The sequence below is a fragment of the Oncorhynchus kisutch genome, linkage group LG2 (assembly GCF_002021735.2).
Source record: "Oncorhynchus kisutch isolate 150728-3 linkage group LG2, Okis_V2, whole genome shotgun sequence".
In the NCBI taxonomy this organism is placed as follows: domain Eukaryota; kingdom Metazoa; phylum Chordata; class Actinopteri; order Salmoniformes; family Salmonidae; genus Oncorhynchus; species Oncorhynchus kisutch.
In genome coordinates this window covers 8,959,563-8,987,086 of record NC_034175.2, presented here as the reverse complement: position 1 = coordinate 8,987,086, position 27,524 = coordinate 8,959,563, and the positions used below count along the sequence as shown (strand labels likewise).

The 27,524-nt window shown below is 42.2% G+C and overlaps 3 protein-coding genes across 4 annotated transcripts; 2 read left to right on the top strand and 1 right to left on the bottom strand.

Moving 5' to 3' along the window:
• The first annotated feature begins 1,259 nt into the window (after positions 1 to 1,259).
• Positions 1,260 to 25,773, top strand: LOC109907167 (IGF-like family receptor 1). Of its 2 annotated transcripts, XR_004205004.1 has the most exons (8): positions 1,261 to 1,465; positions 1,591 to 1,786; positions 1,924 to 1,963; positions 2,218 to 2,347; positions 2,513 to 2,614; positions 2,760 to 2,867; positions 3,700 to 4,222; positions 25,261 to 25,773. XR_004205004.1 is itself a non-coding variant. In XM_031802918.1 (7 exons), exons 1-7 carry the CDS (start codon positions 1,363 to 1,365, stop codon positions 4,020 to 4,022), a joined length of 1,002 nt encoding a protein of 333 aa, XP_031658778.1. In that variant the 5' UTR covers positions 1,260 to 1,362; the 3' UTR covers positions 4,023 to 4,715. The 2 variants fall into 2 exon arrangements, 1 of the variants encoding a protein (XP_031658778.1); XM_031802918.1 differs by lacking the exon at positions 25,261 to 25,773 and having other exon boundaries at positions 1,260 to 1,465; positions 3,700 to 4,715.
• LOC109877432 (histone-lysine N-methyltransferase 2B-like) lies at positions 10,860 to 13,507 on the bottom strand. Its single transcript, XM_031803469.1, has 5 exons — positions 13,173 to 13,507; positions 12,450 to 12,529; positions 12,223 to 12,250; positions 11,617 to 11,704; positions 10,860 to 11,066 (listed from the first exon to the last, which is right to left on the bottom strand). The coding sequence occupies exons 1-5, from the start codon at positions 13,505 to 13,507 to the stop codon at positions 10,860 to 10,862; spliced, it is 738 nt and encodes a 245-aa protein (XP_031659329.1).
• Positions 22,295 to 25,528, top strand: LOC109907103 (IGF-like family receptor 1). The gene is made up of 7 exons (XM_031802913.1): positions 22,295 to 22,503; positions 22,629 to 22,824; positions 22,962 to 23,001; positions 23,256 to 23,385; positions 23,551 to 23,652; positions 23,798 to 23,905; positions 24,738 to 25,528. The coding sequence occupies exons 1-7, from the start codon at positions 22,401 to 22,403 to the stop codon at positions 25,058 to 25,060; spliced, it is 1,002 nt and encodes a 333-aa protein (XP_031658773.1). The 5' UTR covers positions 22,295 to 22,400; the 3' UTR covers positions 25,061 to 25,528.
• Positions 25,774 to 27,524: the final 1,751 nt, after the last annotated feature.

Here is a 27,524-nt window from a genome sequence, read left to right as displayed (position 1 = left end):
GGAAAGCAGGCGACAAGTTTAGGTCTGCATATTATTCCCATAGAAACTAATTGGGCTTATTCTGGACAGATTTTGGTGAGAGTGAGCACTCTCGCTTCAGCTGTGCTGAAACGATATCATCAAAGAAAGCACAAACACAAACAGACCCCACAGACCCCCAGGACAGCAACACAATTGGACACAACCAAATCATGAAAAAACAAAAAGATAATTACTTGACACATTGGAAAGATTTTTTTTTAAACGGCACAAACTAGAACGCTTTTTGGCCCTAAACAGAGAGTACACAGTGGCAGAATATCTGACCATTGTGACTGACCCAAACTTAAGGAAAGCTTTGACAATGTACAGAAAACAGGCTATGTGCACACAAAATGAGGTGGAAACTGAGCTGCACTTCCTAATCTCCTGCCAAATGTATGACCATTTTAGACACACATATTTCCATCAGATTACAATGATCCACAAAGAATTAAAAAACAAACCCAATTTTGATAAACTCCCATATCTACTGGGTGAAATACCACAGTGTGCCATCACAGCAGCAAGATTTGTGACCTGTTGCCACAAGAAAAGGGAAACCAGTGGGGAACAAACACCATCGTAAATACAACCCATATTTATGTTTTTTTATTTTCCCTTTTGTAATTTAACTATTTGCACATCGTTAGCACACTGTATATAGACACAATGTGACATTTGAAATGTCTTTATTCTTTTGGAACTTCTCTTGTTTATTATCTACTTCACTTGCTTTGGCAATGTTAACATGTTTCCAATGTCAATAAAGCCCTTGAAGTGAATAAAATGTAAAGCATCCAAGCGAGAGAAATACCGCTCTCTATATGTAGCCCATATAGGCCTATCTGATGCTGTCTGGACAGAAATAGGATGACATGCCATACACTTTCGGTCCAGACAGAATCCGATACAAGGTCGATCGCTATATTTAGCGAGTATTCAGACCCTTCTAGCAACACATTTTCAAAAAAGCGACTAGCGACTTTTTCTGGTGTTATTGGAGACTTTTGGAGACTCTGATGTGAAAGCACGTATTGTTCTTACTCTTCTCAAAGAGCAGCGGGTGCTTAATTTGTAGTTCAAAAGATATTTAGGGTGTTTTTTACTCACTTTTTGTCTCTCCCCACCACATTATTCCTCTCTTCTACAGCGTCCATCACAATTACATGCACATGGCCAATTATGCAAATTAGGCGATGACGTCATTTAGCGACTTTTAGGACAGCCAATAGCTACATTCCTTACTGAGGAGTTGGCAACACTGGATTACTGAGACAGAGGGTTGGTGTTTAGCTTCCACTAACAGAGCCTAGTCTATTCCTTACGTCTTCTCTGAACGAAATGGACCACTATTCTCATAATTGCTCTGATGACTTGGATACATTTTGGGATGAGTCGAGTAATACATGTGTGCCATGTCATCAACATAATCCGATCCGACCAGGTAAACTCGACATGCTGCAAAGATAACTTGATTTAAAATAAAGATTTCGACGTTGCTACGTTTTGATGTTTTTCTGTGCACAGCGGACACTTGTAGTCTACAAACAATGATACATTTTTGACCAGGGTACGAATTTAGTCCAAACTGTGGAAGGCATGATGATGGGGGAAGATCGGAAATACCGTATCGACCGTGTGTCGCCGCCCAGAGCTTCAATAACGGGAGCTTCGTGAAATGCCAACCCTGTTCTCGCTGCGCTCCAAATCATCAAAAGCTGTCCGAATGCAACGCAACGACAGACACGCAATGCTGCGTAGCGAGGTGAGCGCAAATTCTCTCTGGGATAGCTTCATATCTTGATAGGAAAAGAAAGGATGGCCATTTGTTTTCAATCTGGTGCTGAAACTATGGGTGCTTGGTTGTTTGAGTAAAATGTTAACTCTAGACCCTATGTCTAGGGACCAGACACGGTGTTGGAAAGGAGCCCTGAGTACCACGGTGAGTTTCACCTATGACGATGAAGCTGATGAAGAGCGTTTGTGTGCTAGACTTTGAAGACTACTCTAAAATGTATCATGGCTGTTATTAATCTGTGGACTAAATACATCAACAACAGTGCCCCAGGGAGGATATTTATTCACAAATGTTTTACATTTTGGTCAATGTCTTCTCAATAGGGCAATGAGCAAACAAAACAAATGTATTACATTAGGAATGCCAAAGTTAATATGTTGACTTCACGTCAATTTCAGACTCGACAGGTCCAACGGTCAACAACATTAAGGTTCCAAGTGTCAACATCAAATCCCACCACAGCCAAACACATTGATCAAAGATTACTTAGTGATTCTGCAACTTCACATGTCAACCATCAGACTGCATGTAAGTTCCAACCCCCAAATATGAGCCATTTTAGAAGTAATTTAAAAGGTACTGAGTTTGATAATACCAGTCGTTCACCATTCAAAAAGATGACTAAACTGTTTTGTTAGGATACTGCTGAACATGTCTAACTGCTCATTGTCACGCTCCTCTGTGTTCTTTCAGGGATAGTGCTTACTGTCGTCTTGGTTTTCTCTGTACTTGCATTTCTCTTATTCAACTATATTAAGACGAGAAGGAGAAGATCAAGACCTTTTTGCTTCAGAGGTGAGCAGGATGATGAGCATTAGGGAGAATAAAAAAATAAAACTGTCAGGCTGCTTAAATCTGCTTTAGCTCTTCCATTTGCCGTACTCTGTGTAAAAAGCACATTTTTCCTGTACTATGTTTGAATGGTTGTGGTTTGACACAGATATGGAGAATACCCACCAACGGTCACGGAGCAATAAGACAACAGCAGCTGTCAATGAAGAGGTTGCTCTGCTACAGTCAGAGACCAGGAGCCTAGAGGACATTTTGAGTGAGTTATCAAGTGCTATTACTAATAGAGCTACTACCAGTCTGTTATTCATTGGTATTACCAGTACCTCTACATCACTACTCTTCCATAAGTTGCAAAAAGGCTGGAGGTTTCAGTTTGCCACTCGAATTTCAGCACAAATCTCCCATGATATGTGGGTGGTTCCACAAAATGGGTCCCCTTTGTGTCTTTTTTATATTTTAAGTAGAAATTGTGCCCCATATTTCATTTTAAACGTCTGTTATATTAAATGAAGTGCCCTTTAATGTAGACCACATGGATAATTAAATGAAGACTGAAAAGATGTTAAACTGTTCCTTTAAGTAATTGCTTCAAAAGAAACATTGAACATCTAATAGTCAAATCATAGTGTAAAAGCAGGTGAGCTGGTTCTACTGTCAATTTTATGGTGGAAAACTGAGTGGGTCGAGCAGAACACGTCAACCCTGTTACCCAACAATTTACATTGTGAAGCTTGCATTCAATTTCCCCTCCCTGTTACACACAAGCTTCCATTCCCCGTCAAAAGGGGATTTATGGCTGATTTAAGACAAAATCGTCAATCATGTTACATTATTTGGCACTTAATATGGTCATTATTTTATTTAACCTCGTGATGGGAAAACGTGTTTTTGATTAAGTTGACAGTGTGCTTTTCATGACAGAATGTTATAATCAGATTTTTTTTAAACCAAGTTACACTACCCAAAAGGGACTCATTTAGTGGAACGACCCATTAATACTTGATTTACGTATTTGGCTCTGGATTGACAGAAGTCAGCATTCCAGACACGTCACTCACCCGTAGTGATATTTCCCCGTGTCTTACCAGGTTCTGACCTCCAGTCTGCGCCACTGCAGACGGTTCTGGACAACCTGGATGTTCTAGAGGAGCTTGTGATCCTGCTGGACCCGGAGAGCCCTGGGGTGAAGAACACCAGCCACCTAGCATCTCGCTGCTCCTTCCCCGCCACCTGGATTACCTACACCTACTCCCTGAGGGAGAGCAAGAGCCCCCTGAGGGCCGTGCTGGAGGGGGTCACCACCAAACACCCAGAGTGGACTGTAGGACACCTGGCCAGGTTGCTGAGAGAGATGGACCGGAACGACGCAGTGGTGGTGCTCACCAAGCTCAGCTTGCTTAAGGTTGTCTAATCTGGATGTGTTCTGTGTTGGGTCCGGAAGAGATGGCTCCATCCAGATACAACTGCGAGTCTCTACCCCCTGCCAACTCACAGATATGTGACTCGTTTCAGGAAACTAGGTGTATGTCACGACTTCACAGGAGAGGCATTTTCCTGGGGGACACCGAAGTCCCAAGGCAGTGATTGGGAACACTGCTCCTTTGCATTAAGGTTCAAAAAAGGCACTTAAAGCACGGATGGTAAATCCGGTGTCCAGGCCAAGTTCCCAACCGTGGCCAACTAATCATTATCATCTTATGTCAAATGTATTATCACCAACCAATGATATTGCTTTATTTATACATTGCATGTTATATAAATGACATTTCAGCATTTATTTGTTGTTTAAATCTCTTTTCGAATGACCAAGTCTGATTTTAGGCATATAACATAAAATAAAAGTGCATAGAAAAATTAAACGGGTTTAGAAATATGTATACAATTATTTACAAACTCAGGGTTTATTTGTACAAGGTAACAAAGACAAGTTCACACATATTTTCATGTCTTTAACAATTTGTTATACTTTAAAATAACCTTACAGCTTTCTGAACCAGTTCTGGGAGAGATCGTCATGGTAACTTCAGGTTTCCAACTAGTGCTTTGCATGTTTCATCGAACACACAGGCCAGCTCTGCAGGACATTAAAACCAAGTTACTCTTATTATATTGTCCTTTTTTTTGCATTAGTATTCTTTAACATCTGTCAGAGCAACTGAGGTAGAATCCTGGCAAGAGGTTAGGGAGTGGAGTGGGCATAGAGAAACCTGCTCTGAGCATTGTTACAACATCAGGTTTTCAGCGAAAAAGGAAGCTAGGTTAAGGATAGCCGTATCCCTGAAAAACAGATGCATCCTGTTATTGGCAAACTCTGCTAAGGGTGTTAGATGATTGACAAATGGGAATACAGGCTCCATCTCACTGATTGGTCACGCAGGCTGGTGGGCTTAAGCTCTTCCTTACTGGGTATTATATTTCAAAAGGACAGTGCTCATTTCCTTTAGAATATTATCTGTACCTTGAAGGGTTCTCTGTAGCACGTAGATGGGAAGAATAGCGTGGACTCGTATGCTTGATTTTCTCCTGTTAAGGCCTGCCAAACTTTCTCCATAAATATTCTACCAGGACAAAAACAATTAAATGCCTGCTTTAGAACAATGTCTTGTGTAAAGGCTGAAATGTAATACACAACTGTCCTCAAACATCAAGGTTCAAATCAGAGAAAGAAGAAGTAACAAAGTAAACAAAAAGAGGAAACGAGGGGAGGAGGATTTCCCACTAGACCACCATTTATACAAAGCACAGCTAGTTTCACCAGTCCAAAATTTGAACAGAAACATTAATAAATACAACTATTCTAGAGCTCAAGCAATCTATTGTAAAGATGTGAACAGGGTGTACATTTGATGTCCTAATATGTCTGACTGACAGCGTTGTCTAAAGTTGTACGACAGCAAATGTTAAGGTACTGAGTGCATTCTCTCCCTATCTTGGTTTTACACCAAGACATTATTTTCTCTTAAAGCCATCCTACTGAGCAACATACAGTACAGTACTGGCCTAATGCTATGCTTGAGATCTCCAGTGCACAGGGGTGCAGTCAGTCCACAGTCGGGTATATATAGAGTTTATAACATATCTCTTAGTGGTGTAACATGGACAGTGTTCCACCCTTTGTGGATGGCAGAGAATGTCAGAAGGAGAAGTCAGTACTTTGTTAACTCCACTGACTGTTGAGAAATATGGAGTCTGGATTTTGTTCATTCACTAAAGATGTGCAACTGTAGCGCAGCAAAGAAGTAGGCCTAATATTATTGCAAAAGGTCATCAGCTTTTGCCATGATAGTAATAAAATATATTTTTTTATAAAAAAAGAGCTACACGTCACTCTTGGATTGGGTAGTGTTTGCTACATGCGAAAATGGTGAAGGGAAAGTTCTTAAAGATATGATTTAGCTGCAGAAAACTCTTTAAGGGCGACACTGTTATCTAACCGTTTAACTGAACATAATGGAGGTCCCTTCCCCGGTCTGTGTGACAGGGAAGTGGAGAATGGATAGAAAAATAGGTATTATTTGCTGGGTCTCTGACCTAGGAGCCACAAAGTCTATGGCCCATCATATCTAGCACCATGGTTCTCTGAACAGTCAACGGAAAGCAAATATGTACAACCTGATGCATGATGAGCTCTGTGAAAAATAATTTCAAATAAATAAAACAATGATTAAAGTAAAGACAGCTATATCTCTAAGGGATCAACTAGAAAGGATGGAGCCAACATGATTATGGGTGTCGAAAAAAAATAAAATCCCCCGCCTCCTGACAAAAAAAGATAAGGAATCTCTCCAAGTCTAGCTTATCAGGTCCACCCTTATTTCAACAGAAAGGGATTGACGTTATACATAATGGGAAATACCTTCATGCAACATAGAACCAGCATAACCACAATATGTCTGCAGCGTTCAGTTTCCTGTTATCGAGAAAAAACCCATGCCATAACAGTAGCTTCTTCCGCTCTTTCCTGTGGCGAACTTGCCCAACCTCTGGCAGGTGCATATCGGTTAGGAGCCAATGTGAGCTTATGGATGCATGTCCCTGTGTGGCGCTCCTCTTCCCTCTTGCTCCCCATCTCCTGGCCCTGGTTCTTCTCCCAGTCTCTTCGTAGTGGCTCATCTTCCCCTGTATTATCTCCTCCTCCAGAGCCTATTAACCTCTGTTGTCTTCCCATGTTGCCTCTGCTCTCTTACCCCTCCCCTAGCACCTTGCTTACCCTGCTGGGACTGAGGCAGTCCCACTTCGTCCTGCCCCTAGTTGAGGAAGCATCTACATTTCTGGGCTCCGTAGTTGCAGTTGAGCTTGCTTGCTGGGTCTTTGATGGGGAACTTCTTTCATTAATCTAATGACTGTTATTTATTTAATCTGTTAACTATGTTTAATTGTTACACGATTAAATAATTCTGTCACAATGAACTCATTAGGATTTGGGCCACCATGGAAGAGGTTGTTTAAAGTGTTACCATCTTGAAAACTGAACTCATAAGGTATACATCTATTTCAACGATAAACAGTCCTCTTATTAATGATTACCTCATCATATCATCATTCTGAACAGTTGTAACCTCATGCATCTGCAAAAACCCCAGCCTTACTTCAGTACTACACAAATGGGTATAATTGTCTATTTACTAGCTAACTAAATAATAACAGGATAACATACACACTTAATACATGAGACAAAGGTCCCTAGTGGACTTCTACAATATACTGGCTTTTTACACAACAACATGGAGAGAAAGAGAAAAAGATACTTATCTTCGATACATTTTAGAACTTTTCTGACATTAATCATATACAGTTGAAGTCGGAAGTTTACATACACCTTACCCAAATACATCTAAACTCAGTTTTTCACAATTCCTGACATTTAATCTTAGTACAAATTCCATGTCTTAGGTCAGTTAGAATCACCACTTTATTTTAAGAATGTGAAATGTCAGAATAATAGTAGAGAGAATGTTTTATTTCAGCTTTTATTTTTTTCATCACATTCCCAGATGGTCAGATGTTTACATACACTCAATTTGTATTTGATAGCATTGCCTTTAAATTGTTTAACGTGGGTCAAACATTTTGGGTAGCCTTCCACAAGCTTCCCACAATAAGTTGGGTGAATTTTGGCCCATTCCTCCTGACAGAGCTGGTGTAACTGAGTCAGGTTTGTAGGCCTCCTTGCTCACACACGCTTTTTCAGTTCTGCCCACAAATGTTCTATAGGATTGAGGTTAGGGCTTTGTGATGGCCACTCCAATACCTTGACTTTGTTGTCCTTAAGCCATTTTGCCAAACTTTGGAAGTATGCTTGGGGTCATTGTCCATTTGGAAGACCCATTTGCGACCAAGATTTAACTTCTTGACTGATGTCTTGAGATGTTGCTTCAATATATCAGCGTAATATTCCTCCCTCATGATGCCATCTATTTTGTGAAGTGCACCAGTCCCTCCAGCAGCAAAGCACCCCCACAACATGATGCTGCCACCCCGTGCTGCACGGTTGGGATGGTGTCTTCGGCTTGCAAGCCTCCCCCTTTTTCCTCCAAACATAACGATGGTCATTATGGCCAAACAGTTCTGTTTGTTTCATCAGACCATAGGACATTTCTCCAAAAAGTACGATCTTTGTCCCCATGTGCAGTTGCAAACCGTAGTCTGGCTTTTTTATGGCGGTTTTGGAGCAGTGGCTTCTTCCTTGCTGAGCGGCCTTTCGGATTATGTCGATATAGGACTCGTTTTACTGTGGATATAGATACTTTTGTGTTCATTTCCTCCAGCATCTTCACAAGGTCCTTTGCTGTTGTTCTGGGATTGATTTGCACTTTTTGCACCAAAGTACGTTCATCTCTAGGAGACAGAACGCGTCTTCTTCCTGAGTGGTATGACGGCAGCGTGGTCCCATGGTGTTTATATTGCGTACTATTCTTGGTCAGATGAACGTGGTACCTTCAGGCGTTTGGGAATTGCTCCCAATGATGAATCAGACTTGTGGAGGTTTTTTTTCTGAAGCTGATTTCTTTTGATTTTCCTATGATGTCAAGCAAAGAGGCAATGAGTTTGAAGGTAGGCCTTGAAATACATCCACAGGTACACCTCCAATTGACTCAAACTTCTAAAGCCATGACATAATTTTCTGGAATTTTCCAATCTGTTTAAAGGTACAGACAACTTAGTCTATGTAAACTTCTGACCCACTGGAATTGTGTGGGTCAGTGAAATAATCTGTCTGTATACAATTGTTGGAAAATGACTTGTGTCATGCACAAAGTAGATGTCCTAACCGACTTGCCAAAGCTATAGTTAGAACTTGTTGAGGATAAGGGGAAGTATTTTCACTTTGGATGAATTGCGTGCCCATAGTCAACTGCATCCTACTCTGTCCTAGATTGCTAATATATGCATATTATTGGATAGAAAATACTCTGAAGTTTCTAAAACTGTTTGAATTATGTCTGTGAGTATAACAGAACTCATAGGGCAGGCAATCTTCCAAACAAGAAGTGAAATTCTGAATGATGTCATCGCCCCCTCCTTTACCAACAAGATATGGATCTGGTAGCACATCCTACGCCTTCCACTAGATGTCCTCATTCAGTAGAAAGTGGAATGGAGCATTTGCTGTGAACTTTGACCGAATTGGAGGGGAAATAGTCACTGTCCCGACAGAATGCCATTTTCCTGTGGCGCATTTCTCTGTGGGTGCCACCGCCGTTCCATTTGGCTGCAGCTGAAAACGTATGATCCGGTTGGAACATTATTGGATATATATGAAAATAACATCCTGAAGATTGATTCTCTACTTAGTTTGACCAGTTTATTCGACCTGGAATATATCTTTTAGAAGTTTTCGTGCGAGTTGTCCTGGACCAGCAGTCAGTTTTTGGGCACGTGAGCTGAAAGTGGTGGCATATGCAGCTAATTGGACACTAGTATTGGACATTATGGAACAAAACAACAATTTATTGTGGAACTAGGACTCCTTGCACTACATTCTGATGAAAGATCATCAAAGGTAAGGAAATATTTATGATGTAATTTCGTATTTCTGTTGACTCCAACATGGCGAAGAAATACTTTTACGTCTGAGCGCTGTCTCAGATTATTGCATGGTAGGCTTTTTCTGTAACGTTTAAAAAAAATCTGACACAGCAGTTGCATTTAACCAGCAATTTGTGGTGTGGTTGAAAAATTTGGTTTAATGACTCCAACTTAAGTTCAACTGTAGTTTGCACACAAATCGCTGCACCTTTGAAATAAGAAATCATTAATATATTTACGTGCAAGTTCCTATATTCGGTCGGAACCGGCCCTCGTTAGGAAGGTTGTTGGCCTTTCAGTGGAAAACTGTATGGCTCTGATTGCCCAAAAGGGGTATCCCTTTTCTCGTCTTCTACTGTTGTTCACTCTGGAAGATAACTAATCAGCCGTGTCGACGGTTCCCATTGGTGATGAGCTTAGTAGAAAAGTCTAATTTAGATTCCCTTTTCTAGATATTTGACTCGATAGCTGTCTCAGTGGTTGTCTGGGAGGTGAGCTTCTATCCTACACCTCGTGTTGATTATTCAGGATTCATACTACTATGGTCTTGAGATGCAGCTTGCCGTCTCTCTGGTCTAAAGGAAGGTGAGTTTATTTCTTCACCTCGTGTTGAGGTTCAAAGTTCCAACCATTTCAAACATGTAGCTATTGCCTCATATTTTCTGGTCTAATGTTAATTTCGTTACCAAGCTTTTTCATGCACTCTGGCCGAAAAGGACGGTTCCATCAGTCTGACATGCTCTCCGACCTCACTCGGTGCTTGGCTACTTACTTATGCACAGTTTATAGGAGATAGATTCGCTTATACCTCCTAAAACCACATTAATATCTTAACAACAATACTTTAATCATTTTTCATATTATATGCACAACGTATTAGATGGAAACTTGACAGATAACGGGGATTTACTTTCCAAGTTACAGTTTTTTGTCCATAGAGTTTAATGACATCACAAAATGAAAACCAATGTTACGTTCATTTTCCATAGCTCTCCACTGACCATTCCCCACATTCTTATGTTAGAATTATTGTTCCATTAGACCGTGTTAGAGTTTCGGGGGGAAAAGTTAACAAAGAGCATTACTTGGGTTAAATATTGGAGGGGGAGAGAAAGTCTACTTACATTTACGACAGGGCTCCCTCCTCCCCTCTTTAGTGGGTGAGAGAAGGTCTGGTTATTGTCAACCATTGCCAGGCTGATCTGACCCATTGTAATCCTCACAGGACAGTCATGACAGTAAACTCCTCGCCCTGGTAGATCTTGCACAGGGCAAAGATGACGATGTGCTTCTGGCCCTCCACGTTGATGACGCATGAGTAGCAGTTGGGCTCGCAGAAGTGGTTGATGAAGCGCCCCGCATTGCTGTGCATCGTGGCGTCCACCACGTCAAAGTCATCGATACGGAACATGTAGCAGCCGATACCCTGTGGAGGAAGGAGGGAAAAGAGACAGGGGACTTAGTTTTAGTTTAAGGAACATGTATTATGTTGGTATCAATAACATGTATTTATTCAAACCCACAATTAGTGGATCCACCAAATAAGGTCTCGTTGGGATGAACCATAGGATTTATGTCGTCTCCGCAAACACACTCTGGACTGATTGAACACCAGTTTCCATAGCTAATGTCCTTGGCTATTCAATTAATTTATTTAAATCTATTTTTATGTATTTATTATCTGACGCTGAGTCAATGGGAATTCATGTCACTCATTTTGCAGCAGAATAACAGCCTTCACTATGACACTTCTTGAGGAAGACTTAAAAAGGGAGAAGCAGGAAATATAAACCATGACTCTGTCCCTAGTTTGCTGTGACAGCTGTAGAGAACCACAGTGACTGCTTCCTCTCCAGACAGACCACAAATGATCTATTGTGGGGTCAGTTGGCCACATCACTGAGAAACACATGAGCTCTTTAGCCCAGACTCATGATCATAGTCACAGGCTCTGGGGACCAGGACTAGTTGTGTGCTGACCTGTACACGCCTATAGCCTCCTTAGATGTCCTCTCCAGATATCTGAAGTGCATGGCCATGGGGAGGTCCAAGCTAGTGGCACGTCTATGAGAAAAGGGATAAGCAGAGAAGATGACGATGTGCTTCTGACCTTTCACATTGAACTCTGAGAAAAGAGTCACTAGAGACTAAGACAAGAGGGTAGAACACGCTTGTTTGGGGGAGGTAGTTGCAGAAATGACGGAAAGGTTTAGTCTAACCACAAAGATCACTTTAGGGGAGTTACAAATACAGGAATGGACAACATTTCAATAGTGAATTAGTCACAGCTATAAAAATGATTGTGTAAACCTGTAGCTGTACAGCTGGCTCCTTTGTTACTCATCAGGCTGAACGAGTACATTGATATGTCTACCAATTTATAAATGGATCAGTTGTTGATGTGAAAGTTGTTTTTCAAAGGAACAACATTTGTGGCCATGTTCAACAAGTTCTAAGAATGTTCCGCTAGACAAGATCTTTCATGGACTAGCTACTGCAGTATTTAAGCCAAAGTTTCATTTTTTAAGATATTAGCTAGCTTCCTTTGTGATGGCCAGCATACAATAACTCTGTAATCTGACCTTGTGGATTTGAGTGGGACTTGTTGTTTGTTGTTTACCTTTATTTAACTAGGCAAGTCAGTTAAGAACAAATTCTTATTTTCAATGACGGCCTAGGAACAGTGGGTTAACTGCCTGTTCAGGGGCAGAACGACAGATTTGTATCTTGTCAGCTCGGGGGATTTGAACTTGCAACCTTCCGGTTACTAGTCCAACGCTCTAACCACTAGGCTACCCTGCCGCCCCGTCCTCCTCATCGTAGGGGTTGATGTCAGGGAGCTGGCGGTGCTGGGAAGCCAGGAAGTTGAACATGTCGAAGGTGGACTTCCTGTAAGAGAAGACAGGAACAAGGTGTTACGTTAAATTTTACAGTATGCAGACTTTCTTTATCATAGTTATTTTGCCCAGCACTGGTGTAGAATTTGGGATGTGGACATCACCCACACACTCTTCATATGTTAATGAAAGGAGCAGCATAGACAGGTCTTGTTTCATACAGGTCTTATTTCCAGCTTACTCAGACTGTGGAGTTGGAGTTCACAGTCACATCGAAACACAACAGCCACAGACATCCTTTGTTCCTCTAAACCTGACAGCTGTCTACATTCAAAACAGACATTTCACCAATACTCCACACAGAGAGACTAGCTTTCACTGAAGTTGAAAACCACCTACAGAGGGGAACACCCAGATTCTCTAGACATTTGCTAGACAGTGGTATGGGTTGGTGAGGACAAAGTAATACCTGTTTCCACCATTACACTTGTGGTGATTCACCAATTCTCTGAAATTTCAACTAAGACTCATGATACCTAGGAAGTGTTGGTTGAAATATTAACAAGATATGTAAGATGAGTATGTTAGACAACTTGGACTCAATTTCTGATTTACATTCCAAAAACAACTTCCCTTGTAATTTCTATATTTAACTTCCAGGGCCCCTGAAGTGAACAGAACAGAGGGACACTGACCTGAGGTAGACCTCAGAGCGGGCACATCCAGAGGGGTTGACAGGCAGGTCCTCCTCTTGGCTGATCTGTTTAAAGAAGCGGAAGGCGTGGCTATGGCAGCGGCGGGCCCCCTGGAGCTGCTCCACCAAGAAGACCACCGTGTCGTGGAGCAGGCCCAGCATACGGACACCTGTCATCCCAGAGAAGGACAGCTGCCTAAGCCTTGCCCCTGCCCGCGCCTCCTGGACACAGTCTATCACTACCCTCCAGGCCACTGAGGGAAAGGAGGGGGAAGAAGAATGGAGAGAGAAGAGTAAGGTGTGAGTAACACAGCATAACACAAAAATGTAATTCATATGGAAATTAGCCTACATTTTGTGCTAGATGGTTTATTACACAAGTTCATTCTAGCCAAGTACGAGAACAAGTATTTTTCATAATCTTATGTTTAGTCACATGTAGAAATAGTGGGTATTTGTACAGAAATCATTGCTTTGAGTGTTGGGCAGTGTAATTATTTCTAAATGAACACTCCACAGATAAGACACATGAAGTCTATTCATTTGCCCTTTCCTCCCTGAAACCTCACCCTCTATGCTGTCTGCCTCCACACTGAAGCCGTCATCGCTTTTGATCTCGAATCGAAGGTGGGGCTGGTCTCGGCTGGGGGGACACTCATCGTCCTCGTCTGATGGCAGCAGCTCATCATCTGAGCACAATACAGCACCTGGCAGGATGGAAATACCACAGGGTATTTTCAAATCAGGCACACTTGTTTACAGGTATAAGAAGTATCATCAGTCATCTTTTTTTTTTATTTTACTAGGCAAGTCAGTTAAGAACAAATTCTATTTTCAATGACGGCCTAGGAACAGTGGGTTAACTGCCTGTTCAGGGGCAGAACGACAGATTTGTACCTTGTCAGCTTGGGGATTTGAACTTGCAACCTTCCAGTTACTAGTCCAATGCTCTAACCACTAGGCTACCCTGCCGCCTCATCATCCAAGTCATCGTCATACAGGCATACTGTTCATACGGCACCATTACACATACAGTGGGGAGAACAAGTATTTGATACACTGCCGATTTGCAGGTTTTCCTGCTTACAAAGCATGTAGAGGTCTGTATTTTTATCGTAGGTACACTTCAACTGTGAGAGACGCAATCTAAAACAAAAATCCAGAAAATCACATTGTATGATTTTTAAGTAATTAATTTGCATTTTATTGCATGACATACAGTGGGGCAAAGTATTTAGTCAGCCACCAATTGTGCAAGTTCTCCCACTTAAAAAGATGAGAGAGGCCTGTAATTTTCATCATAGGTACACTTCAACTATGACAGACAAAATGAGGGGGAAAAAATCCAGAAAATCACATTGTAGGATTTTTTATGAATTTATTTGCAAATTATGGTGGAAAATAAGTATTTGGTCACCTACAAACAAGCAAGATTTCTGGCTCTCACAGACCTGTAACTTCTTCTTTAAGAGGCTCCTCTGTCCTCCACTCGTTACCTGTATTAATGGCACCTGTTTGAACTTGTTATCAGTATAAAAGACACCTGTCCACAACCTCAGTCACACTCCAAACTTCACTATGGCCAAGACCAAAGAGCTGTCAAAGGACACCAGAAACAAAATTGTAGACCTGCACCAGGCTGGGAAGACTGAATCTGCAATACGTAAGCAGCTTGGTTTGAAGAAATCAACTGTGGGAGCAATTATTAGGAAATGGAAGACATACAAGACCACTGATAATCTCCCTCGATCTAGGGCTCCACGCAAGATCTTACCCCGTGGGGTCAAAATGATCACAAGAACGGTGAGCAAAAATCCCAGAACCACACAGGGGGACCCAGTGAATGACCTGCAGAGAGCTGGGACCAAAGTAACAAAGCCTACCATCAGTAACACACTACGCCGCCAGGGACTCAAATCCTGCAGTGCCAGACGTGCCCCCCTGCTTAAGCCAGTACATGTCCAGGCCCGTCTGAAGTTTGCTAGAGAGCATTTGGATGATCCAGAAGAAGATTGGGAGAATGTCATATGGTCAGATGAAACCAAAATAGAACTTTTTGGTAAAAACTCAACTCGTCGTGTTTGGAGGACCAAAGAACACCATACCTACTGTGAAGCATGGGGGTGGAAACATCATGCTTTGGGGCTGTTTTTCTGCAAAGGGACCAGGACGACTGATCCGTGTAAAGGAAAGAATGAATGGGGCCATGTATTGTGAGATTTTGAATGAAAACCTCCTTCCATCAGCAAGGGCATTGAAGATGAAACGTGGCTGGGTCTTTCAGCATGACAATGATCCCAAACACATCGCCCGGGCAACAAAGGAGTGGCTTCGCAAGAAGCATTTCAAGGTCCTGGAGTGGCCTAGCCAGTCTCCAGATCTCAACCCCATAGAAAATCTTTGGAGAGAGTTGAAAGCCCGTGTTGCCCAGCAACAGCCCCAAAACATCACTGCTCTAGAGGAGATCTGCATGGAGGAATGGGCCAAAATACCAGCAACAGTGTGTGAAAACCCTGTGAAGACTTACAGAAAACGTTTGACCTCTGTCATTGCCAACAAAGGGTATATAACAAAGTATTGAGAAACTTTTGTTATTGACCAAATACTTATTTTCCACCATAATTTGCTAATAAATTCATAAAAAATCCTACAATGTGATTTTCTGGATTTTTTTTCTGTCATAGTTGAAGTGTACCTATGATGAAAATTACAGGCCTCATCTTTTTAAGTGGGAGAACTTGCACAATTGGTGGCTGACTAAATACTTTTTTGCCCCACTGTAAGTATTTGATCACCTACCAACCAGTCAGAATTCTGGCTCACACAGACCTGTTAGTTTTTCTTTAAGAAGCCCTGCTGTTCTCCACTCATTACCTGTATTAACTGCACCTGTTTGAACTCGCCAAGACCAGAGAGCTGTGTAAGGACATCAGGCATAAAATTGTAGACCTGGACAAGGCTGGGATGGGCTACAGGACAATATGCAAGCAGCTTGGTGAGAAGGCAACAACTGTTGGCGCAATTATTAGAAAATGGAAGAAGTTCAAGATAACGGTCAATCACCCTCGGTCTGGGTCTCCATGCAAGATCTCACCTCGTGGGGCATCAATGATCATGAGGAAGGTGAGGGATCAGCCCAGAACTACACGGCAGGACCTGGTCAATGACCTGAAGAGAGCTGGTGCCACAGTCTCAAAGAAAACCATTAGTAACACACTACGCCGTCATGGATTAAAATCCTGTAGCGCATGCAAGGTCCTACTGCTCAAGCCAGCGCATGTCCAGGCCCATCTGAAGTTTGCCACTGACCATCTGGAAGATCCAGAGGAGGCATGGGAGAAGGTCATGTGGTCTGATGAGACAAACATAGAGCTTTTTGGTCTAAACTCCACTCGCCGTGTTTGGAGGAAGAAGAAGTATGAGTACAACCCCAAGAACACCATCCCAACCATGAAGCATGGAGGTGGAAACATCATTCTTTGGGGATGCTTTTCTGCAAAGGGGACAGGACGACTGCACCGTATTGAGGGGAGGATGGATGGGGCCATGTATCGCGAGATCTTGGCCAACAACCTCCTTCCCTCAGTAAGAGCATTGAAGATGGGTCGTGGCTGGGTCTTCCAGCATGACAACGACCCGAAACACACAGCCAGGGTAACTAAGGAGTGGCTCCGTAAGAACCATCTCAAGGTCCTGGAGTGGCCTAGCCAGTCTCCAGACCTGAACCCAATAGAAAATCTTTGGAGGGAGCTGAAAGTCCGTATTGCCCAGCGACAGCCCCGAAACCTGAAGGATCTGGAGAAGGTCTGCATGGAGGAGTGGGCCAAAATCCCTGCTGCAGTGTGTGCAAACCTGGTCAAGAAGTACAGGAAACGTGTGATCTCTGTAATTGCAAACAAAGGTTTCTGTACCAAATATTAAGTTCTGCTTTTCTGATGTATCAAATACTTATGTCATGCAATAAAATGCAAATTAATTACTTACAAATCATACAATATGATTTCTGGATTTTTGTTTTAGATTCCACCTCTCACAGTTGAAGTATACCCATGATTTTTTTTAAATACAGACCTCTACATGCTTTGTAAGTAGGAAAACCTGCAAAATCGGCAGTGTATCAAATACTTGTTCTCCCCACTGTAAGTACCTGAGTATTTGTTCCAGTCAGTCAGGGCACTGCGACACAGTTCTGTTGTTTACCCGTGTTCCCCCCTAGTCGAGGTATAGACAGGCATTGCTAAAGGCCCTGGCCTGTGAGGAATACAAGAGAAACACTGAAATCGACTGAATACAGGTATCAATCACTTTATCAGATACACACCTTAGGGCAGAAATGCAGTGATGACAATTGGAGAGCATCGTGTAAACTAGGAGCTGTATTGTAGATTGGTAAATGAGTGGTGACAATGACAATCTCAGTTATGACTTCAAAAAAGGTTTCTATACATGACCTGCTCTTTATAGTTACTGACCTCTACATAGCCTATCGACAGTTCTATTTCAGGAGTAAAACGCCTTGTTCCATTTGTCATATCATACTGTAGGTTACTAGTAGGGAGAGGAAGAGTTAAGAGTGAGGTTAAAAACAGCCAGACATGATCTTATCAACACTAAAGAGAAGAGGCCCACACTGGAAACATGAGTGACGTGCCAATTGTGAAAAAAAAAGAAAATCAATATGAATCTGACTTTGAGCAGTTGCAGATGTAGCAACTTAATCACTTTAAATTAAAATGGAACTCTACAGGAGACTCACTGGCCATTAAACATAAAGGCATGACTATTCTTCTATTATTCATTGAAGATACTTGTACATTTTGTCTCATTACTCACTTCATTAGATCACTGCCCTGATAAATTCCAAAAGACTAACCTGGTGCTTTCAGAGTCACTTAAGTGCTCCTCCTTTAGCCTGTCCAGGTCCAACACACTTTTCACCATTGAGGTTTTAATGCGAACACCCCTGACCAAGGCTGGACGATATGGCCAAAATCTCATATCCTGATATAGGTAATTTCATTTCCCGATAACGATACATATCACGATACACACATTTTCTGTAAATTCATTGAATAGTTTATATAAAATGAACACATGTAAAAGCCTATTTCTTATTACATTTTGAATTATACGTTTACAAATAAAAGGTATTTGCATTGGGTCGAGTGTCAGCACCAACTCACGAAACCCCCATTTCTCGACCGTGTAAATTGGGGCCATGTCTTTGCAGATGTAAGTTGTAACGGTAGCTGTTATTTATTTTATTTATTTATTTTACCTTTATTTAACCAGGTAGGCAAGTTGAGAACAAGTTCTCATTTACAATTGCGACCTGGCCAAGATAAAGCAAAGCAGTTCGACAGATAAAACGACACAGAGTTACACATGGAGTAAAAACAAACATACAGTCAATAATGCAGTATAAACAAGTCTATATACAATGTGAGCAAATGAGGTGAGAAGGGAGGTAAAGGCAAAAAAGGCCATGATGGCAAAGTAAATACAATATAGCAAGTAAAATACTGGAATGGTAGTTTTGCAATGGAAGAATGTGCAAAGTAGAAATAAAAATAATGGGGTACAAAGGAGCAAAATAAATAAATAAATTAAAATTAAATACAGTTGGGAAAGAGGTAGTTGTTTGGGCAAAATTATAGGTGGTCTATGTACAGGTGCAGTAATCTGTGAGCTGCTCTGACAGTTGGTGCTTAAAGCTAGTGAGGGAGATAAGTGTTTCCAGTTTCAGAGATTTTTGTAGTTCGTTCCAGTCATTGGCAGCAGAGAACTGGAAGGAGAGGCGGCCAAAGAAAGAATTGGTTTTGGGGGTGACTAGAGAGATATACCTGCTGGAGCGTGTGCTACAGGTGGGAGATGCTATGGTGACCAGCGAGCTGAGATAAGGGGGGACTTTACCTAGCAGGGTCTTGTAGATGACATGGAGCCAGTGGGTTTGGCGACGAGTATGAAGCGAGGGCCAGCCAACGAGAGCGTACAGGTCGCAATGGTGGGTAGTATATGGGGCTTTGGTGATAAAACGGATTGCACTGTGATAGACTGCATCCAATTTGTTGAGTAGGGTATTGGAGGCTATTTTGTAAATGACATCGCCAAAGTCGAGGATTGGTAGGATGGTCAGTTTTACAAGGGTATGTTTGGCAGCATGAGTGAAGGATGCTTTGTTGCGAAATAGGAAGCCAATTCTAGATTTAACTTTGGATTGGAGATGTTTGATATGGGTCTGGAAGGAGAGTTTACAGTCTAACCAGACACCTAAGTATTTGTAGTTGTCCACGTATTCTAAGTCAGAGCCGTCCAGAGTAGTGATGTTGGACAGGCGGGTAGGTGCAGGTAGCGATCGGTTGAAGAGCATGCATTTAGTTTTACTTGTATTTAAGAGCAATTGGAGGCCACGGAAGGAGAGTTGTATGGCATTGAAGCTTGCCTGGAGGGTTGTTAACACAGTGTCCAAAGAAGGGCCGGAAGTATACAGAATGGTGTCGTCTGCGTAGAGGTGGATCAGGGACTCACCAGCAGCAAGAGCGACCTCATTGATGTATACAGAGAAGAGAGTCGGTCCAAGAATTGAACCCTGTGGCACCCCCATAGAGACTGCCAGAGGTCCGGACAGCAGACCCTCCGATTTGACACACTGAACTCTATCAGAGAAGTAGTTGGTGAACCAGGCGAGGCAATCATTTGAGAAACCAATAGTGTCGAGTCTGCCGATGAGGATATGGTGATTGACAGAGTCGAAAGCCTTGGCCAGATCAATGAATACGGCTGCACAGTAATGTTTCTTATCGATGGCGGTTAAGATATCGTTTAGGACCTTGAGCGTGGCTGAGGTGCACCCATGACCAGCTCTGAAACCAGATTGCATAGCAGAGAAGGTATGGTGAGATTCGAAATGGTCGGTAATCTGTTTGTTGACTTGGCTTTCGAAGACCTTAGAAAGGCACGGTAGGATAGATATAGGTCTGTAGCAGTTTGGGTCAAGAGTGTCCCCCCCTTTGAAGAGGGGGATGACTGCAGCTGCTTTCCAATCTTTGGGAATCTCAGACGACACGAAAGAGAGGTTGAACAGGCTAGTAATAGGGGTGGCAACAATTTCGGCAGATAATTTTAGAAAGAAAGGGTCCAGATTGTCTAGCCCGGCTGATTTGTAGGGGTCCAGATTTTGCAGCTCTTTCAGAACATCAGCTGAATGGATTTGGGAGAAGGAGAAATGGGGAAGGCTTGGGCGAGTTGCTGTTGGGGGTGCAGTGCTGTTGTCCGGGGTAGGAGTAGCCAGGTGGAAAGCATGGCCAGCCGTAGAAAAATGCTTATTGAAATTCTCAATTATGGTGGATTTATCAGTGGTGACAGTGTTTCCTATCTTCAGTGCAGTGGGCAGCTGGGAGGAGGTGTTCTTATTCTCCATGGACTTTACAGTGTCCCAGAACTTTTTTGAGTTAGTGTTGCAGGAAGCAAATTTCTGCTTGAAAAAGCTAGCCTTGGCTTTTCTAACTGCCTGTGTATAATGGTTTCTAGCTTCCCTGAACAGCTGCATATCACGGGGGCTGTTCGATGCTAATGCAGAACGCCATAGGATGTTTTTGTGTTGGTTAAGGGCAGTCAGGTCTGGGGAGAACCAAGGGCTATATCTGTTCCTGGTTCTAAATTTCTTGAATGGGGCATGTTTATTTAAGATGGTTAGGAAGGCATTTTAAAAAAATATCCAGGCATCCTCTACTGACGGGATGAGATCAATATCCTTCCAGGATACCCCGGCCAGGTCGATTAGAAAGGCCTGCTCGCAGAAGTGTTTCAGGGAGCGTTTTACAGTGATGAGTGGAGGTCGTTTGACCGCTGACCCATTACGGATGCAGGCAATGAGGCAGTGATCGCTGAGATCTTGGTTGAAGACAGCAGAGGTGTATTTAGAGGGGAAGTTGGTTAGGATGATATCTATGAGGGTGCCCGTGTTTAAGGCTTTGGGGAGGTACCTGGTAGGTTCATTGATAATTTGTGTGAGATTGAGGGCATCAAGTTTAGATTGTAGGATGGCTGGGGTGTTAAGCATGTTCCAGTTTAGGTCGCCTAGCAGCACGAACTCTGAAGATAGATGGGGGGCAATCAGTTCACATATGGTGTCCAGAGCACAGCTGGGGGCAGAGGGTGGTCTATAGCAGGCGGCAACGGTGAGAGACTTGTTTTTAGAGAGGTGGATTTTTAAAAGTAGAAGTTCAAATTGTTTGGGTACAGACCTGGATAGTAGGACAGAACTCTGCAGGCTATCTTTGCAGTAGATTGCAACACCGCCCCCTTTGGCAGTTCTATCTTGTCTGAAAATGTTGTAGTTTGGAATTATATTCTTCCATCTTCATGATTTTTTGCCATATGGACAGAGCGATGTCCAAATATTGCCGTAAAGAGAGTGATTTGCGACACAATGAAATAAACGATAGAGCATAATATGAAACGATATAAGTTTTTCTATCGTCATATCGCTCAGCCCTACCCCCAGCCCTGCTGGAGACTCTTACTTTTTCTGGTGTTATTGGAGACTTTTGGAGACTCTGATGTGAAAGCACGTATTGTTCTTACTCTTCTCAAAGAGCAGCGGGTGCTGCCGTGGGCCCCACCCCCATCCCCATCCCCATCCCCATCCCCATCCCAAAGCACTGACAGGCGGCCCAGTCCTCCGGCAGTAGTCCCTCCCAGCTGCAGTCAGAGCAGGAGATGTTCACCCCTCCAAGTCCAGACTGCAAATGAATAGCACATGCGGGAAGCAGCTGCTGGCTGATCCCGCCCTGGCTTACATTCAGGGAGGGAATATAAAAAACTAAAATTTTTAAATGTAAAATAAAATAAGTAACTCGGTCAGAGTGTCTCTTTTGCAGGTCCCAAGCCCAAATAAAGGAGGAGGGTTGGAATTGTGACATATTTGTTTTTTAAAGAATCGAAAGAATAAAGTTAATTTGTAGTTCAAAAGATTTTTAGGGTGTTTTTTACTCACTTTTTGTCTCTCCCCACCACATTATTCCTCTCTTCTACAGCGTCCATCACAATTACATGCACATGGTCAATTATGCAAATTAGGCGATGACGTCATTTAGCGACTTTTAGGACAGCCAATAGCTACATTCCTTACTGAGGAGTTGGCAACACTGAATTACTGAGACAGAGGGTTGCTGTTTAGCTTCCACTAACAGAGCCTAGTCTATTCCTTACGTCTTCTCTGAACGAAATGGACCACTATTCTCATAATTGCTCTGATGACTTGGATACATTTTGGGATGAGTCGAGTAATACATGTGTGCCATGTCATCAACATAATCCGATCCGACCAGGTAAACTCGACATGCTGCAAAGATAACTTGATTTAAAATAAAGATTTCGACGTTGCTACGTTTTGATGTTTTTCTGTGCACAGCGGACACTTGTAGTCTACAAACAATGATACATTTTTGACCAGGGTACGAATTTAGTCCAAACTGTGGAAGGCATGATGATGGGGGAAGATCGGAAATACCGTATCGACCGTGTGTCGCCGCCCAGAGCTTCAATAACGGGAGCTTCGTGAAATGCCAACCCTGTTCTCGCTGCGCTCCAAATCATCAAAAGCTGTCCGAATGCAACGCAACGACAGACACGCAATGCTGCGTAGCGAGGTGAGCGCAAATTCTCTCTGGGATAGCTTCATATCTTGATAGGAAAAGAAAGGATGGCCATTTGTTTTCAATCTGGTGCTGAAACTATGGGTGCTTGGTTGTTTGAGTAAAATGTTAACTCTAGACCCTATGTCTAGGGACCAGACACGGTGTTGGAAAGGAGCCCTGAGTACCACGGTGAGTTTCACCTATGACGATGAAGCTGATGAAGAGCGTTTGTGTGCTAGACTTTGAAGACTACTCTAAAATGTATCATGGCTGTTATTAATCTGTGGACTAAATACATCAACAACAGTGCCCCAGGGAGGATATTTATTCACAAATGTTTTACATTTTGGTCAATGTCTTCTCAATAGGGCAATGAGCAAACAAAACAAATGTATTACATTAGGAATGCCAAAGTTAATATGTTGACTTCACGTCAATTTCAGACTCGACAGGTCCAACGGTCAACAACATTAAGGTTCCAAGTGTCAACATCAAATCCCACCACAGCCAAACACATTGATCAAAGATTACTTAGTGATTCTGCAACTTCACATGTCAACCATCAGACTGCATGTAAGTTCCAACCCCCAAATATGAGCCATTTTAGAAGTAATTTAAAAGGTACTGAGTTTGATAATACCAGTCGTTCACCATTCAAAAAGATGACTAAACTGTTTTGTTAGGATACTGCTGAACATGTCTAACTGCTCATTGTCACGCTCCTCTGTGTTCTTTCAGGGATAGTGCTTACTGTCGTCTTGGTTTTCTCTGTACTTGCATTTCTCTTATTCAACTATATTAAGACGAGAAGGAGAAGATCAAGACCTTTTTGCTTCAGAGGTGAGCAGGATGATGAGCATTAGGGAGAATAAAAAAATAAAACTGTCAGGCTGCTTAAATCTGCTTTAGCTCTTCCATTTGCCGTACTCTGTGTAAAAAGCACATTTTTCCTGTACTATGTTTGAATGGTTGTGGTTTGACACAGATATGGAGAATACCCACCAACGGTCACGGAGCAATAAGACAACAGCAGCTGTCAATGAAGAGGTTGCTCTGCTACAGTCAGAGACCAGGAGCCTAGAGGACATTTTGAGTGAGTTATCAAGTGCTATTACTAATAGAGCTACTACCAGTCTGTTATTCATTGGTATTACCAGTACCTCTACATCACTACTCTTCCATAAGTTGCAAAAAGGCTGGAGGTTTCAGTTTGCCACTCGAATTTCAGCACAAATCTCCCATGATATGTGGGTGGTTCCACAAAATGGGTCCCCTTTGTGTCTTTTTTATATTTTAAGTAGAAATTGTGCCCCATATTTCATTTTAAACGTCTGTTATATTAAATGAAGTGCCCTTTAATGTAGACCACATGGATAATTAAATGAAGACTGAAAAGATGTTAAACTGTTCCTTTAAGTAATTGCTTCAAAAGAAACATTGAACATCTAATAGTCAAATCATAGTGTAAAAGCAGGTGAGCTGGTTCTACTGTCAATTTTATGGTGGAAAACTGAGTGGGTCGAGCAGAACACGTCAACCCTGTTACCCAACAATTTACATTGTGAAGCTTGCATTCAATTTCCCCTCCCTGTTACACACAAGCTTCCATTCCCCGTCAAAAGGGGATTTATGGCTGATTTAAGACAAAATCGTCAATCATGTTACATTATTTGGCACTTAATATGGTCATTATTTTATTTAACCTCGTGATGGGAAAACGTGTTTTTGATTAAGTTGACAGTGTGCTTTTCATGACAGAATGTTATAATCAGATTTTTTTTAAACCAAGTTACACTACCCAAAAGGGACTCATTTAGTGGAACGACCCATTAATACTTGATTTACGTATTTGGCTCTGGATTGACAGAAGTCAGCATTCCAGACACGTCACTCACCCGTAGTGATATTTCCCCGTGTCTTACCAGGTTCTGACCTCCAGTCTGCGCCACTGCAGACGGTTCTGGACAACCTGGATGTTCTAGAGGAGCTTGTGATCCTGCTGGACCCGGAGAGCCCTGGGGTGAAGAACACCAGCCACCTAGCATCTCGCTGCTCCTTCCCCGCCACCTGGATTACCTACACCTACTCCCTGAGGGAGAGCAAGAGCCCCCTGAGGGCCGTGCTGGAGGGGGTCACCACCAAACACCCAGAGTGGACTGTAGGACACCTGGCCAGGTTGCTGAGAGAGATGGACCGGAACGACGCAGTGGTGGTGCTCACCAAGCTCAGCTTGCTTAAGGTTGTCTAATCTGGATGTGTTCTGTGTTGGGTCCGGAAGAGATGGCTCCATCCAGATACAACTGCGAGTCTCTACCCCCTGCCAACTCACAGATATGTGACTCGTTTCAGGAAACTAGGTGTATGTCACGACTTCACAGGAGAGGCATTTTCCTGGGGGACACCGAAGTCCCAAGGCAGTGATTGGGAACACTGCTCCTTTGCATTAAGGTTCAAAAAAGATATTTATCTTCCATAAATGGCACTTAAAGCACGGATGGTAAATCCGGTGTCCAGGCCAAGTTCCCAACCGTGGCCAACTAATCATTATCATCTTATGTCAAATGTATTATCACCAACCAATGATATTGCTTTATTTATACATTGCATGTTATATAAATGACATTTCAGCATTTATTTGTTGTTTAAATCTCTTTTCGAATGACCAAGTCTGATTTTAGGCATATAACATAAAATAAAAGTGCATAGAAAAATTAAACGGGTTTAGAAATATGTATACAATTATTTACAAACTCAGGGTTTATTTGTACAAGGTAACAAAGACAAGTTCACACATATTTTCATGTCTTTAACAATTTGTTATACTTTAAAATAACCCTACAGCTTTCTGAACCAGTTCTGGGAGAGATCGTCATGGTAACTTCAGGTTTCCAACTAGTGCTTTGCATGTTTCATCGAACACACAGGCCAGCTCTGCAGGACATTAAAACCAAGTTACTCTTATTATATTGTCCTTTTTTTTGCATTAGTATTCTTTAACATCTGTCAGAGCAACTGAGGTAGAATCCTGGCAAGAGGTTAGGGAGTGGAGTGGGCATAGAGAAACCTGCTCTGAGCATTGTTACAACATCAGGTTTTCAGCGAAAAAGGAAGCTAGGTTAAGGATAGCCGTATCCCTGAAAAACAGATGCATCCTGTTATTGGCAAACTCTGCTAAGGGTGTTAGATGATTGACAAATGGGAATACAGGCTCCATCTCACTGATTGGTCACGCAGGCTGGTGGGCTTAAGCTCTTCCTTACTGGGTATTATATTTCAAAAGGACAGTGCTCATTTCCTTTAGAATATTATCTGTACCTTGAAGGGTTCTCTGTAGCACGTAGATGGGAAGAATAGCGTGGACTCGTATGCTTGATTTTCTCCTGTTAAGGCCTGCCAAACTTTCTCCATAAATATTCTACCAGGACAAAAACAATTAAATGCCTGCTTTAGAACAATGTCTTGTGTAAAGGCTGAAATGTAATACACAACTGTCCTCAAACATCAAGGTTCAAATCAGAGAAAGAAGAAGTAACAAAGTAAACAAAAAGAGGAAACGAGGGGAGGAGGATTTCCCACTAGACCACCATTTATACAAAGCACAGCTAGTTTCACCAGTCCAAAATTTGAACAGAAACATTAATAAATACAACTATTCTAGAGCTCAAGCAATCTATTGTAAAGATGTGAACAGGGTGTACATTTGATGTCCTAATATGTCTGACTGACAGCGTTGTCTAAAGTTGTACGACAGCAAATGTTAAGGTACTGAGTGCATTCTCTCCCTATCTTGGTTTTACACCAAGACATTATTTTCTCTTAAAGCCATCCTACTGAGCAACATACAGTACAGTACTGGCCTAATGCTATGCTTGAGATCTCCAGTGCACAGGGGTGCAGTCAGTCCACAGTCGGGTATATATAGAGTTTATAACATATCTCTTAGTGGTGTAACATGGACAGTGTTCCACCCTTTGTGGATGGCAGAGAATGTCAGAAGGAGAAGTCAGTACTTTGTTAACTCCACTGACTGTTGAGAAATATGGAGTCTGGATTTTGTTCATTCACTAAAGATGTGCAACTGTAGCGCAGCAAAGAAGTAGGCCTAATATTATTGCAAAAGGTCATCAGCTTTTGCCATGATAGTAATAAAATATATTTTTTTATAAAAAAAGAGCTACACGTCACTCTTGGATTGGGTAGTGTTTGCTACATGCGAAAATGGTGAAGGGAAAGTTCTTAAAGATATGATTTAGCTGCAGAAAACTCTTTAAGGGCGACACTGTTATCTAACCGTTTAACTGAACATAATGGAGGTCCCTTCCCCGGTCTGTGTGACAGGGAAGTGGAGAATGGATAGAAAAATAGGTATTATTTGCTGGGTCTCTGACCTAGGAGCCACAAAGTCTATGGCCCATCATATCTAGCACCATGGTTCTCTGAACAGTCAACGGAAAGCAAATATGTACAACCTGATGCATGATGAGCTCTGTGAAAAATAATTTCAAATAAATAAAACAATGATTAAAGTAAAGACAGCTATATCTCTAAGGGATCAACTAGAAAGGATGGAGCCAACATGATTATGGGTGTCGAAAAAAAATAAAATCCCCCGCCTCCTGACAAAAAAAGATAAGGAATCTCTCCAAGTCTAGCTTATCAGGTCCACCCTTATTTCAACAGAAAGGGATTGACGTTATACATAATGGGAAATA

Coding starts and splice junctions, on each gene's coding strand:
- LOC109907167 (XM_031802918.1), top strand. CDS start 1,363: ATGGACCACTATTCTCATAATTGCTCTGATGACTTGGATACATTTTGG. Junction 1,466..1,590: donor ACATAATCCGATCCGACCAG/GTAAACTCGACA, acceptor ATTTTTGACCAG/GGTACGAATTTAGTCCAAAC. Junction 2,615..2,759: donor AAGACCTTTTTGCTTCAGAG/GTGAGCAGGATG, acceptor GGTTTGACACAG/ATATGGAGAATACCCACCAA.
- LOC109877432 (XM_031803469.1), bottom strand. CDS start 13,507: ATGAATTACATTTTTGTGTTATGCTGTGTTACTCACACCTTACTCTTC. Junction 12,251..12,449: donor CAACCCCTACGATGAGGAGG/ACGGGGCGGCAG, acceptor AGGTAAACAACA/AACAACAAGTCCCACTCAAA. Junction 11,705..12,222: donor GTCCCACTCAAATCCACAAG/GTCAGATTACAG, acceptor CTTTTCTCATAG/ACGTGCCACTAGCTTGGACC.
- LOC109907103 (XM_031802913.1), top strand. CDS start 22,401: ATGGACCACTATTCTCATAATTGCTCTGATGACTTGGATACATTTTGG. Junction 22,504..22,628: donor ACATAATCCGATCCGACCAG/GTAAACTCGACA, acceptor ATTTTTGACCAG/GGTACGAATTTAGTCCAAAC. Junction 23,386..23,550: donor TGTCAACCATCAGACTGCAT/GTAAGTTCCAAC, acceptor GTGTTCTTTCAG/GGATAGTGCTTACTGTCGTC.